General features: G+C 37.8%; 1 protein-coding gene across 1 annotated transcript in view; it reads left to right on the top strand.

The window, feature by feature from the left end:
- The first annotated feature begins 320 nt into the window (after positions 1-320).
- LOC112042164 (ATP-dependent translocase ABCB1-like) overlaps positions 321-14,415 on the top strand; it is a 46,771-nt gene continuing 32,676 nt past the window's right edge. The window contains exons 1-24 of the mRNA XM_086996341.1: positions 321-682; positions 2,879-3,011; positions 3,303-3,351; positions 3,803-3,935; positions 4,456-4,544; positions 4,859-4,992; positions 5,299-5,470; positions 5,682-5,806; positions 6,029-6,145; positions 6,659-6,734; positions 7,031-7,144; positions 7,509-7,619; positions 8,101-8,226; positions 8,536-8,739; positions 9,007-9,177; positions 10,075-10,306; positions 10,991-11,118; positions 11,361-11,507; positions 11,854-11,955; positions 12,155-12,316; positions 12,564-12,696; positions 13,089-13,159; positions 13,673-13,773; positions 14,036-14,176. Of these exons, the coding sequence (XP_086852467.1) occupies positions 2,881-3,011; positions 3,303-3,351; positions 3,803-3,935; positions 4,456-4,544; positions 4,859-4,992; positions 5,299-5,470; positions 5,682-5,806; positions 6,029-6,145; positions 6,659-6,734; positions 7,031-7,144; positions 7,509-7,619; positions 8,101-8,226; positions 8,536-8,739; positions 9,007-9,177; positions 10,075-10,306; positions 10,991-11,118; positions 11,361-11,507; positions 11,854-11,955; positions 12,155-12,316; positions 12,564-12,696; positions 13,089-13,159; positions 13,673-13,773; positions 14,036-14,176 (2,969 nt within the window). The 5' untranslated portion in view covers positions 321-682; positions 2,879-2,880. The remainder of the gene's footprint in view (positions 683-2,878; positions 3,012-3,302; positions 3,352-3,802; positions 3,936-4,455; positions 4,545-4,858; positions 4,993-5,298; positions 5,471-5,681; positions 5,807-6,028; positions 6,146-6,658; positions 6,735-7,030; positions 7,145-7,508; positions 7,620-8,100; positions 8,227-8,535; positions 8,740-9,006; positions 9,178-10,074; positions 10,307-10,990; positions 11,119-11,360; positions 11,508-11,853; positions 11,956-12,154; positions 12,317-12,563; positions 12,697-13,088; positions 13,160-13,672; positions 13,774-14,035; positions 14,177-14,415) is intronic.

The raw sequence follows: 14,415 nt of genomic DNA, 5'->3' as shown, positions 1-14,415 counted from the left end.
GGTAAGGCCTATTTCCATCTAATTATGTCAGCGATTAAGTGATTTATTATCCGGTCTCTACTGAATGGTCGTGTGACGTCACTCTTATTATCGTATTGGACGCTATCTCTATAACCTCAATCCTCTCCACACTCCATAAATGGCAGTATTTAAGTTAACTATTAACTTGTTTAACTTGCCTTGAGAATGACAAAGTCTATCTGACTGGCTGCTGGGCCTTTCTCCATATATTTGCCTCGTTTTTAACTAAGTGACACAGACCTTAGATACGGATGCGGTTATTGCAATTCTGTACGTTAAAGAGGCCACTGTGAATACGTACATTACCTGTTGACACGCATAGATCAGCACTATTTCTGTCTGTGATGCAATTTGTGAATACGATTACTCTGCTTAATGGTATTATATCCAGATAACACTTTGATTTGAACAGTGCATGAATCACGGTATTCTCACCGGGCGCTCATTCAAAAGCGCGAGATTTGTGATTTGTGCTTTAATGAAGACTTGACAGAAACACCAGCTGCTGAGCAAGTGTGAACGCAATTTGTCACTCACCAAACATAAGTTGTTGCTTTAACTATAACGCTGCATTTATTGAATCGGTTAAGTGCACTAGGAGGTTAAAGTCAGTGAAAGGTACAATTAAGGACTTACGTGGTATTTGTACCTGACTCAACAGGTAAGTGATGCGCTTATAAGGTACCTACATTTAAAACATAACATAGCTAAAGATATATACGGTCTGCCCCCTCCACCCCTTTCTCTCTTTCTCTCTCTTTGAGTGTGTGTGTGTGTGTGTGTGTGTGTGTGTGTGTGTGTGTGTGCGAGAACTCACTCGAATAACGCCTCAATTTAACGGTTTTAAGCGACATGCCTAGTTTGTAATGTAAGAAATGCGTTCTTTTCTTGCTAAACAATACGGAAATTTGATTTTGGTATGTAAACCGGTATTTTATCAGCGTAGTGCTGAGGACAACTTTATTTATTATTGCAGTGTTTTATCGTGTGGATCAAGGTGCACTTTACATTTAATTTTAGTCTAAATTAATATAATAATATTTTAAATCTAGCATTTGAGATGTCAACATATCAGACTTAATCGCGTGTATCTTTTGTAACACGTTACAATAATGCAGACACTGTGAAACCAGTTGTCTGAGTAAATAATAGCGTATTTGACCTCTGCACTTTTTTCTTCGCATTTTGCTTAACGCAAAACTTTAAAACATTTTAAAGCAGAAGCCTAATGTTTTGTTTGGCCTACTTTAATTATGCACTTGTAACACCAGTTCAGTATGCTATCCTTCTAAGACAAGCAACATATTATACTATTCTACTAGCTACAGCATTGGATGTTTTAGTCGCTTTTTGATGCTAGATGGCAAGTTAAATATTGACACAAAGATTGAGATATGTAAGTGTCATTTGTTTAATATCACTTTTCTTGCAGTGTTTTAGGAACGTGCACTAGGATAGTAAACCGGCTCGTTCAAAACAACATATTTTTAATAGCAAGCCAAATACTGATACTGGGGTTAAAATAGCACTGGAGCGATCTGTTCAAACACGGGACTAACTTAACAGAGGTCGCATGGATCAGTACGTCTGCATATAGCCTAAATCGGGGGCATAAAACATGCCGGTTTTTTTGTCATCTATTGCAAACCGTTCTGAGACAAGTGAGTGTCGCTGCACACATGTAAGCGACAGGCTTTATCTTTTTCACAAGTACCAGGATTTATTTATTCATTCTGTTATTACTTTTATTATTATTATTATTATTATTATTATTATTATTATTATTATTATTATTATTATTATTAGCTTTGCACTATACTCGCATTCAGACTCGTAAACCCTGTGTTCATTTAATAACCAGTGCTGAGTGACGTCATACGGTGGGGGCTTGTCGATTTCTACTCTAAATTAGATATTAATTGTCTTAACAGATTCCTTGACGGCGTACAATGATCCTAAATAGGTGTGGTGGTGCATCGTTTTCAATCGATGTTTTGGTTTTTGATTTAGTGTCATTTTGATTTTGTGCCATTTATTAGAAGAAAAAACGTGGTGTTTTTTTCCTTTAACAAGGATGCATTGTGCTGATATCCCTAGCTAATACCAGTACTTAGTTCATGGCGCGATCTTTACCAGTAAATCATTGGTGACATCCCCACTTACCAATAGAGGTCACTGATAAGACGGCAACAATTAAGTACATTTTGTTAATGGATAACTTGGGTCACGTGACGTTAGGCAGATATGTTAAAGGTAATAATCTCAGATATATGGATCACGTAACAGGTCTAGATAATGACCTCTTTATTACTTGCTGTGTAATTTCCCAAATAAAATACTAATTACATCTGCTATGTAGAATCATTGGTGAATGCCAATATCTTGCACCTGTTGGGTATACATGCAGTGCACGTCTTTGTGTGTGTGTGTTGGGGGGGGGGGGGGGAGTGTGCGCTCGCGCTCGCGACTGTGTGCGTAACTGCACATGAGTGTGTGTGTGTGTGTGTTTGTGTGTGTGTGTTAATGCACGGAATGCATATACATTCATTTTTCAGTCTGATAAGATTTCGAACTAACACAATAACGATTTGACCGAATAGAGTTTGGCTTCTTGGCTTAATAATCCAACGTATCCTTGCACAACTTCTTTGTGTCTTTGTGCTAATTGCATTTGAGTCGATCGGTTTCCATCCCAAAGCTATTCTCAGGTTTTTTGTTTTATGCACATTATCCAGATTGATAAATATAACACTTCTTCAGTCAAATGACATTTCGAATAATCACGTTGAGCATTTGAACTAATAGAGATTGAACTTTTAACTTAAAAACACGTCCAACTCTTTGTCAAACATTTCAGAAATGGCGCCGACGGTAGAAGAGAAGCAGCGCCTCCTGGCGGAGGACGAGGGAGTTGAGCCTGTCGTCAAGAAGTCGTACGGGTCCTCCACACACGAATCCAGCGGGTCCTCGTCTGATGTGTCCATTGAAGGGTAAAGAGATTCCTTCTTTCCTTCCATAATGATGTCTTCTCTTTCTTTTTTGCTTATTTCCTCGTGTTTATTCTTTTTTAACTTTTTTGTCTTGTTTGGTTTTAATTATCTGTTTGATTTCATTCATTTATTCTTTCTTCGTCTTCATTACTTGTTGCTACGTAAGATTTTTCTTGATATTCCATCAATTTTGATATGATAATTTAACTGTCGTTTTACTACCAGAAAACACAATTTGTCATGTCATCTGTGTTTAGACACTAAAACAATATTTACGTTTTCTATTAACAGAAAAGAGAAAGAAAAAGAAAAACTCAAACCGGCGTCTTTCGGAAAATTGGTGAGTGCCGTTTTCAAAGGCAATGTATATAGATAGACGATGAATATTCACGCTGGATTACGATAAGCTTCGTTTTTCACTCTTCCTCACATTCTGTCATTCGTTTGTTGTCATAATAACACGTTTTACCTAAAAAAAAAAAAAGATTTAAAAAAAGGTGATAGTGTGTTATTTCGATGTAAGACGTAAATGACATCAGTACACATAAAACAATAACCTGTATGATTTAACTTAAAAGCTAAGATTAATCAGTATTCTCAATTTCTAGTAGAATTATAATCAGGTTTGTAGTGAATGCAATAAACTGTTTTTCTTTTATGTGACGGAAAGGACACTTTTGTGTGGGTTGTTGTCCATCAGTGTGGTGGACCTATATTGTTCCGCTATAAACAGCGCCTTATGAATATATCGACCTATTGTACTTACTTCACATCTCGTGGTATCGTTTCAGTTCCGCTATGCAACGAAATTCGACGTGCTTCTGATACTGGTCGGTACGTTGTTCGCCATTGCTCACGGAGCCGCCTTCCCGATGTTGATGGTAGTGTTTGGAGATATGACAGATACATTTATTATGAATAGCAGTAAGTCTCTCTCTCTCTCTCTCTCTCTCTCTCTCTCTCTCTCTCTCTCTCTCTCTCAGTTCAACTTACAAAGTATTGGGGAACCGTAGATTAGACTCTATTGAATAGGCAAATGTTGTATTTTGTTTGTAGAAATTTATGTAAGATATATATACATATGTAATTAATGTATAATAAATACATGTAAAAGCACCAAGTGCACGAAAAGTACCTGTAATTATAAATGCGTTGGGTGCACAGACATGTATTTCCATTCACTACGAACCTTATTAAAATTCTAGTAGAAATTGAGAATACTGATTAATATTTTAAGTAGTATTGTTTTATGTGTACTAACTGATGTCAGTTATACTTCTTACACCGAATTCGAAATAACCATGTCACCTTTTTTTTAATCTTTTTTGGTACATACATTGAATAACGCGCTTAACGCGCAACCCATCTTTAACGATAACTTAATATTCACGAGTCTAGTAACAGGGTATAATAATTATTAAGAAACAGATAAACCCAATTTCAGCATCAGGAGCCTTCAACGAAGAAATGACGAAATTTACATTACAATACGTTTACATTGGAGCCGGTTGTTTTGTTGCGTCCTATATCCAGGTAAGACATAGCAAATAACCGATTAAGATACCTGCCAATCTTCACATTTCTGAATTTGTACCCAATTTTATTTAGCGCATTATATTAGTTTATTTTAAATTACAGGTACATGCCATTAAAGACTAGCGAAAAAAAACTTTTTCATTATTACTGTGACATTCTCCTGTTGTATATCGTTTATTCCGCTGCAGTTTTGAATACGTGCATTTTAGGTCTGCCTACTTTTTATTTATTTTTGGTTATTATTTGTGTTTGTATTTTTTATATATTTATTTATTTATTTTTGTCATAAAACATCTACATTTTTACACCAGATCGCTTGCTGGATGTCGGCCTGCGAGAGGCAAGTCCTGAAGCTGAGGAAAACGTTCTTTTTCTGCATCTTGAGGCAGGAGATCGGTTGGTTTGATCAAAATCCTAGTGGAGAATTGTCGACAAGACTCGTAGAGTAAGGGTGAAGGCATTCGATTCGCGTTAGCCCTTTACATAACAATTATTATTATTATTATTATTATTATTATTATTATTATTTGAACTTCTGTGCGTGTCTCTTACGTTAGATATTGAATGCTTCTCTCTACATATTTGTATTACGTTATATCAATGTTAAAAAGTTTTCGGTTATGTGTTGCTTCTCTTGTGATCCATTAATTTCATGAATCGGTAGCTATAATGTACTCGAGCATTATTTTGTTTTCTTTGTTAGAGTATTGTTTTTGACGTAAGACTATAAATATTCACGTCGTCCTTTCAGCGACATAGAAAGAGTGAGAGAAGGTTTGGGGGATAAGTTCAGTCAGTGCATTCAGTTTCTTGCGCAATTCGTGGCTGGTTTCGCTTTCGGCTTCTGGAAAGGCTGGAAGATGGCGTTGGTCATGATGAGCCTAACTCCACTCCTGGCGGTGGCCTCGGCTTTCATGTCGAAGGTATATAAATTTTTTTGGATCAGATACTAAAAGTAAAACACAAAAATATTTATCATATGGGCATTTTAGTAAGTGCTCGGGTTAGTCTTATAATTGTTTCTTTTTAAAAGTGGTTTGATATGGTCGTCTTGTGTATTGTCTGTTTATCCAAGGTATTGATTTAACAAGCTTTTTTATATGATGCCCCCCTCCCCCCCCCCCCCCCTTTCAGGTGATTGCCTCATACAGTACCCGAGAACAACAAGCATACGCAGCAGCGGGTAGCGTGGCAGAGGAAGTCCTGTCCTCTATACGTACCGTAGTCTCCTTCAGGGGACAGAAGAAGGAAATTCGTAGGTACGATATTTGCTACAACGTTCACTTGATCTTTGACTGTAAAATCGGATGTATTTTCACCGTGGAAAATAGAGAGTATTAAGTACAAACTTTTTGTGCTAAATACGTAATATACTTGTTTTAATGCATGTCTAAATAATAATAATAATAATAATAATAATAATAATAATAATAATAATAATAATAATTTTATTCCCGATTGCTGATTTATATATCATTTAGGTATAATAAAGAACTGGAGACCAGTAGCAAACTTGGAGTAAAGAAGTCAGTGGTCACAGGTCTTGGCATGGGGTTAACATTTCTTATTCTCTACGGAGCATACGCTCTGGCTTTCTGGTGAGTAATCTTTAATGGGAATCGCCCAAAATATCTTAAAGACTTATTATAACACCAAGCGAGATTCTGCGCAATTTGGAGGTTTATGTGATTAAAAATTATGACAGACTAGTGTACCATGCAATGCAGCAGCAACGCTTGTTTATCTGGTTGTTTTATTTTAATTCCTGTTGAATTACAGTAAATTGCACAACAGGACGAACTCACCGTTTTTGCCTGACATTTTTGAAATGCTTTCTAAGCTGACACTGGCGCATAGCTTCACGCTCTTATCGCAACAAAGTTAACCCTCAACTCACGTGGATTCTCGCACGTTTTCTAGTTTTTACCGACGATAGATATTGTCAAAAAGAACGCTTTACATACACAGTTTCACTGTAGTTTCTATTGATATCAGTTCTTCTGTTTAGCAAACTGTTTAGCAAATTGTTTTTTGTCTACAGACATTAAACGTTTACCCACTTGATATGGTTCAATAGACATCTTCATCATTCAAATAATATTGTTTTTCAGGTATGGTGCAACTTTAATAGAAGTGTTCTACAACACCCTAGGAAAAGATGGGATGAGCCCAGGAAGTGCTTTAACGGTAGGTGGCGTTCATGCTATAGTTTTTTATTGACACACGTGCACCCACGCACATGCATGTAAATACACTTTAATATACACCAACAGTGAAACACACCCAAGCAGATTTACAAACCACACCCAGAGACAGAGAGAGAGAGACAGAGAGAGAGAGAGAGAGAGAGAGATTGTTCCACGACATATTGAAAGGGGATCGCTCTGATGGTAAGGGGTTGCCTTTTTCTCCCCCATCTTCATATTCTGTATTCATGACTAAAATAGGAATGATAACACTTGAATTCATTTCTTTATCCTCAGGTATTTTTCTGCATCATGATTGGCTCATTTTCCATAGGGAACGCGGCCCCCCACCTCGCCAGTGTAGCCACGGCAAAAGGCGCCGCAGCCACTCTCTACAAAGTGATTGACAACGTAGGTCTTTTTATTAATAGTTTGATAAAAAAGGCATGAAATAATTAATAAAATATATCTAAACTGATATTGGCAATAACAATACACAAAATATCTACGGTGAACTGTGAAATGGTATGCTTTTTCTGCTGATAGCGAGAAAACATTTTGTTAAAAAAGAACATTTTCAACGTGATTACGTGTATATTATAATCTCGCTTTTTCAGCTAACTGATGTACATCATTCAAATTACGACATTCTAAATCTCTTAAGTTTGTCACATGGGAATCAAAATTCTTAATGTTCACCTGATACCAGATAAATTTCAAGCTTGAAAAAAAAAGAAAGAAAATTAATTTATAAAAAGTGTATGCCCAATTCCAGATCCCTATCATAGATGCAAGTTCCAATGACGGAATAAAAATACCTGACGTCAAAGGAAACATTGAGTTTTGTGACGTAAAGTTTGCCTATCCTAGTAGGCCGGACGTAAAGGTAGGACACTACATACATAAATTCGGTAAGCATTTAGCGCGCGTGAGCGTATTGGCGTGCCTGGGCGTTTGTGACCACCTGAGTTCACACGTCTTTTCTTTACGTGATTATTTACGTGCCTTGGCGTTTGTGATCGCGTGAACATCTTTTCGTTACGTGTTTTTCATATTATTATTATTATTATTATTATTATTATTATTATTATTATTATTTTACGCAATTATTTATGTAAAGCTGTCTGATTTGTTCACGTTTTATAATAAAAAAAAATTTAACTTGGTTTTCAGAAATGATAAATTAATGCAACTTGATTTTATTCTCTCTCTCTCTCTCTCTTTCTCTCTCTCTCTCTCTCTCTCTCTCTCTCTCTTTCTCTTTCTGTTTGTATATATGTATAATTTTTTTTTTTTGTGTGTCTTTTGTAGATTGTCATTTCTCTCAAAAATTTTTGATTGATTTTCCAAATTTTTTCATTTTTTAGATCCTGAAGGGCTTATCTTTCACTGTGCCAAGCGGTAGGACGGTGGCCTTGGTTGGGTCCTCCGGGTGTGGCAAGTCCACGGCAGTCAACCTCATCCAGAGATTTTACGATCCGGAAGAAGGCAGGGTGAATATCGATATAAGTCGTTTTTCATTTCGAGCGGTATACTTAAGCCATACCGGCTGTACCGGTTCACTTTGAGAGATTGACGATTTTTATTAGGAAACATAATTATTGGTGTATTTATTCAATTACCTTTCCAATAAAATAAATCACTTTTTTTCTTTAAATAAATACAAACAGCCACCACAATCATGTTTAAAGATTCAAAATTAGAAAAGATGTCTGTCTTATCGGCCTACTGGGGGAAAAGAACCAGCCCCAGCCAAGCCTGGTTAAACGTTCATCCAAGATTATACATTGCTTCACTTCCAGATTCTTCTGGACGGCAACGATCTTAAAAATGTGAACACGAGATGGCTTCGCCAGAATATAGGTGTAGTGTCCCAAGAGCCAATACTGTTTGGTTGTAGCATCATTGACAACATACGCTACGGCCGCCTTGACGTCACGTATGAAGAGATCATCCGAGCTGCCAAAGACGCTAATGCACATGACTTCATCAACAGACTGCCAGATGTAATTTATCTCTTAGCAGCAGTTACCAAAATCTAACTTAGAGGGAAGATGTACCCCTCGTTTTTCTTAAACCGAGAAGAAAAATCAGCTGTAATATTGTCCTCGATGATTGCTTGTTTTATATAACAAATAGACGTGCTTTTTGTGCAACTGTTTGTATATTGTGCATTCTTTGATTATATCTGTTATAAAATTAATCTTGAAGGTATGGGAATGTTTTGTCAATTTGAAAATATACGAATTCATGCGAAATCCTTCTTTTCGTAGGGTTATGACACACTGGTCGGTGAGCGAGGAATTCAACTCTCAGGAGGACAGAAACAGCGCGTTGCGATTGCAAGAGCGCTGGTCAGAGATCCCAAGATCTTGCTTTTAGACGAAGCCACCTCTGCATTGGATGCCGAGAGCGAGGCTGTGGTACAAGCAGCTCTGGATAAGGTACTTTTCGGAAATCGAGTTGATATTCATACGGATATCGAAATCAATCATTTTGGTTCTCTATACAGCGACTTGCATTGATGTCTTGTATTTCATTTATTTGTAATTTATTTGTATAATCACATACAATTGTAAACGCACCAAGAGATTATTATTCTTTGGATTTAAAAAAAAAACAGAACCAACACAATGTGTAATAAATTTCGCTTTGAGAAAAGGTGAACTATCTAAGGTTCAGTGCACTATGTTACGAAAAGAACCTGTTTGTAGCAGAGATAGGTTTCGATCCTAGGACCTCGGGGTTATGGGCCCCGCACACTTCCACTGCGCCACTCTGCTTCAGTTCGCTAACAGAATATAGTTTGTTGTATACGTTGCTGCTTTTCTCATCTATTTCCTATCACTTTTGCTTCATTCATTCACTGATTATTTTACCAAATTCCAATTACCCATTTATCGACCATTTTATTATTTTTTCAATGACATCTTTCTAGCTAGCTAACTATCCATGTAGCTTTGTCAATCCGTGCATATTTCAGTCAATCTGTCTGACTGCCTGACTGTTTATGACTGGGTTCCCATAACCCTATCGTACTATCAAGATCGATCTAAATCTAAGTGGATTCTCGCTAAATTGCATTCAGTTTAAGGGGCTTGAATGTCTGCCACGCCCCCTGAAGCTGCTAGGGGGTAATTAACTTTCGTGCACTCTTTAAACTGAATGCCACTTAGCGAGAATCCGTAGATAGATCCTGCTTGTACGATACGATTAAGGGAATGGTCCCTTTTAATTTCATCTAAAGTGGCGATTTTTTCTCAGATCAGAATATGATATGTATTACGATCATATCCTCTCATACATTTGTATTTAAATCCCCGTCCCTCCGGTCACTTCAGGCAAGGGAAGGGCGCACCACCGTGGTTATCGCCCACAGGCTGTCCACCATCCAGTCTGCTGACCAGATCTGCGTGGTCCAGGAAGGCCAGGTTATGGAGCAGGGTGGACACAGGGAGCTGATGAACAAGGAGGGACTCTACTACCAACTGGTCACTCTGCAGAAGCTGACCCGTGGGGATGAGGAGAGTGATAAGGAGGAGGATGGTGGAGAGGAAGGGGGCGTTAAGGAAGGTAAGTTCGTCTGAATGCTGGACACTGGGCATGGGGCGCTGGACGCTCAGGTAGATATGGTACCGGTGTAACGAAATGGGGGGGGGGGGTCCGTGTAACAGAAAGTCTGCCCTCCATTTAGTTATAATGGTTAGGGTTAGCCTGACCTAAGTGGGTCAAAATCTAGAGCGCGGCTCACCTGTACAAATGAATGAGAAGTGGACTCTCTATCATGGGAGACTATCTGTCACTATTTACCGGTTTATACCCCCAGTGTGTGAGTAATGCTCGATGAATCGAAATAACATTTAGATATTTAGAAACGATGTATTTCGAAACGATGGCAGGTTAGGGCTCAGGTACACAGTGAATTATTTAAAACTGACAGTTCTGCTGGTTTAATTTATTTTATTTTTGAATCTATCTGTTGTTTTATACCATTGTGACTGATGGACCGAGAAAAAAGTATTTTAAGAACGATTGAAAATATTTAGTGGGGACACTTAAAACTTTTTTTAATGTGATCCACTTTTATTCTTCAGTCCAATTTTCGTGTTTAAGATCCAAGATTGTTTATATGACTTATTAATAAATTCCACGGATTAATTTTCCCCATCTATGTGAGATCAGACGCAAGCTTTGTCCACCTTGAGTATCTTTAAGCGTTAAATTACTATGAATAATTATTTTATCTACATCTTTAAGGTGAGCGCCCAAGGACGCCGGGATTGATGAGGTCTAAGTCGCTTCACAGAAGCCACTCTAAACAGACGCCAGGCGTACTGCGACAAACATCGGTGAAAAAGAAGAAAACTGTAGAGGAAGAAGCTAAAGTAAGAAATGGCCTTTTTTAATTTTTATTTTTACTTTAATGAGAGCTGCACTTTATCAGGTTTAAGCACTGACTTGAGAAATGTTTCGCAGGTTGGGATAATTATTATTGTTATAAAGCGATTTAAAAATTGATGGTGCCAAGGGTAGAAAATGCTTTGGATATCTGACAATCTCAATCTGCAGTTCATAACAAAAAAAAAAATTCAGAAAAAATATCTTAAAATATTTATTTGTATTTCAGGAAGAAGAAGTGGTACTCCCGGGTTTCTGCAGAATTCTTCGTCTCAACAAGCCGGAAGCTTGCCACATCGTGACGGGCTGTATTGGTGGGGCGCTGGTGGGCGGCGTGATGCCGGCTTTTGCTTTCTTCTATGGAGAACTGATAGCTGTAAGTGAGGTGTAGAAAGTCCGAAAGGAGGGGTCAGCAAACAGAAGAAATGCACGGACGCACGCAAGCACCCTACCACACACACACACACACACACACACACACAAACACACAGAGAGAGAGAGAGAGAGAGAGAGAGAGAGAGAGAGAGAGGTGGAGGGGGCAGACCGTATATATCTTAAGCTGAATTTTATCCCAGTCTCCTTTGTCGTCTTTTATTCTGCTTAGTGTGAAGATAATTTGTGGAGTTGCAATTTTAGTAATAAAATATCTATCAGTTTCCCTTTCTTTAATATATTTTAGTTATTAAAATTAATCTCATGTAATGAATCATGTTATACCTCAGGCCTACACAAAAACAGGCGAGACACTCTTACGAGAATCTACATTCTGGAGTATGATGTTTTTAGCTCTAGGAGGAGTCAGCTTTATAGGAGTCCTGGTCAACGTGAGTTATTTTCCACTCATTCTTTGGCAGCTTCATTGATAATCAAATGAAAATCTCAGCGCTAAGTTTCATGAATAAAAGAAAGAAATAAGATTTTTCAAGCTGGTTATGACAGGAAATAAATTTTAAAAGAAGTGACAAGTAAAACCCTTTTAGTGTTACCTTCAGTAAAACAAAGTCTATTCCAAATATCTTTTAGTCCTACTCATTCGGGGTTTCGGGAGAAAAATTGACCAAGCGGCTAAGACTTAAGACGTTTGACAACATCTTACGGCAGGACATCGCTTGGTTTGACGACCCTAGGCAGGCGACGGGAGCGTTGACCACGAGACTGGCTACGGACGCCTCCCTGGTCAAAACTGTAAGTTTTTTTTCTTATTAGATTGTATAGATTCTATTCAGTGACAAAAGAGCCAGTGTAGTTAAGTTGGTAGCATTGGTTTAAGCGAGTGTTTTTTTGTTTTTTTTTCTTTTTTTCCATAAAGTGCACTAACCAAATGACACCACCAGATTTTTATTGATAGAACTACCACACACCCCGTCACCAGGGTTAATGGGCGTACATTTATCTTCTTAATTTACAAGTTTTCATATTTCTGTTTATCTAGGGCACTGGTGTCCGGCTCGGTATCATCGTCCAGTCTGCCGTGAGTATGATTGGGGGACTGACCATCGCTTTCATTTACGGCTGGGCGTTGGCGCTTCTGGTTCTCGGGACCGTACCCCTCATGGCAGTTGCAGGTGCGTGATAAATATGATTATATATAGGAATTGAGAGGTGGGTTCAGTCGAACCTTCCCTAGATAAGGTACCAAATGAATTTTTCTTTTTTTTTTTTTTTTTTTTTTTTGAAGAGGAGCTCATCATTATTTTAAACATGGGATGATTGTAATACCGCATTATGAAATACAGTTTGCGACCATGGTACTTGCATTTTTTAATCGACTATAGCAACCTTACTCCGGCCCCACAATCACTTTCTAATATTAAATTTTTTAATATATTACAGGTTTTCTGAAAATCTGTAATCAATCGTAACTTGCAGCAATCTGTCGTGGCTTGCTAAAGTGAATTTTACAACTGAATTTTGCGTTACTCTTTTACAATTATGCATTAGATATTCTCATATACAGGTGCCCTGAATATGAAGGCAATTAGTGGGAGAGACAAGAAGGACAACGAAGCCCTGGAACAAGCAGGAAAGGTAAGACCAACCGGTCTGGAAAAGTATCTTAAAACATGAAGTTGATTTTTAGAGAAGTTTAAGGTCATGAAATTCTTTAAAAGGACCGTAGGATGTACGACGTTCAAACGATGTGTTGCGTTTGTATATTTGGGCAAAGGTGAACAGTGGAAAGATTTAGCTGGAAACGCTAGCATCTGCGAAGGAAAGAAGCGAAAACTTAAGTTTACTATACACCTAAACTACAGAACAAACCTAAAATAAATTTTATCTTTCGCATAGAAATGGTATGTGGTTACGTGGCAGGAGTTGAATACTACAGCATTATAGCACTACTTTCTACCAGGGTGGCAAATTATTCAGGGAAAAATGGGGACAACAGTAAAATGACCGTCTGTTTGTCTAAAGACATATCTGTGAATGTCCTGTGAAAAGTAAATCTGTGGCCCTGGTGGAGGATATTATAGGAGAGCTTATGTATGGCGCAAGATGCTTTTTCTTCACTACTGTAAATTGGAATCGTGTGTATTTCAGACTGCCAGCGAGGCCATAGAAAACATCCGCACAGTTCAGTCTCTCACGCGGGAACCCACGTTTTATGATGGTTATTGTAATAAACTACTTCAGCCGTTCAGGTAAAAAGTACAACGTTTGCAATTTAACATCTGAAACTCTGATTACGTTCAATTAAAGAAGTCTTAGACGTATCCTTAAACCTTCTTTTGCGTTCTATTTAATGCGAGAATTGGAGTGTAAATGGGAGAAAAAATGACTTTTGCTAATGTGCGCCAAGTGCAAATGTTTAACGAACGCCATAGTTAAATTTCCTTCAGTTGACCAAAAGTCAACTTCGTGCATATTCATGTTAATCATAATCCTGCATTTGTCAATTTCCAGAGAAAACCTGAAACAGGCCCAATTCTATGGCATAGCATATGGTTTCTCCCAAGGCATAATTTTCTTCATTTATGCCGGCACCTTCCGATTTGGCGCCTACCTGGTGGACATTGGAATGATGGATCCCCCCGATGTTTACAAGTAAGTAGCTTTCCGTAGGAATTTCAATTTCAGATCATCAGAAATAGATGAATTGTTACTGGTACTAGTGGCTTTGATTAAGATCAAATTTTTGTACCTGCACCAAGTTTTTGAGAACAAGCAATGGGTTCTTTTCTTTTTTTGTGGCCCATTTGTGGTTGAGAAAATATATTTGCCACAAAATTCAGTAGATTGTTAGAAAGGAATATAGAAGTTTTTTATCAAGTTTAATATTACTG

The sequence above is a fragment of the Lingula anatina genome, chromosome 9, assembly GCF_051362555.1.
Source record: "Lingula anatina isolate TDL-2025a chromosome 9, LinAna3.0, whole genome shotgun sequence".
Classification (NCBI taxonomy): Eukaryota; Metazoa; Brachiopoda; class Lingulata; order Lingulida; family Lingulidae; genus Lingula; species Lingula anatina.
This window is presented reverse-complemented; position numbering and strand designations above follow the sequence as displayed.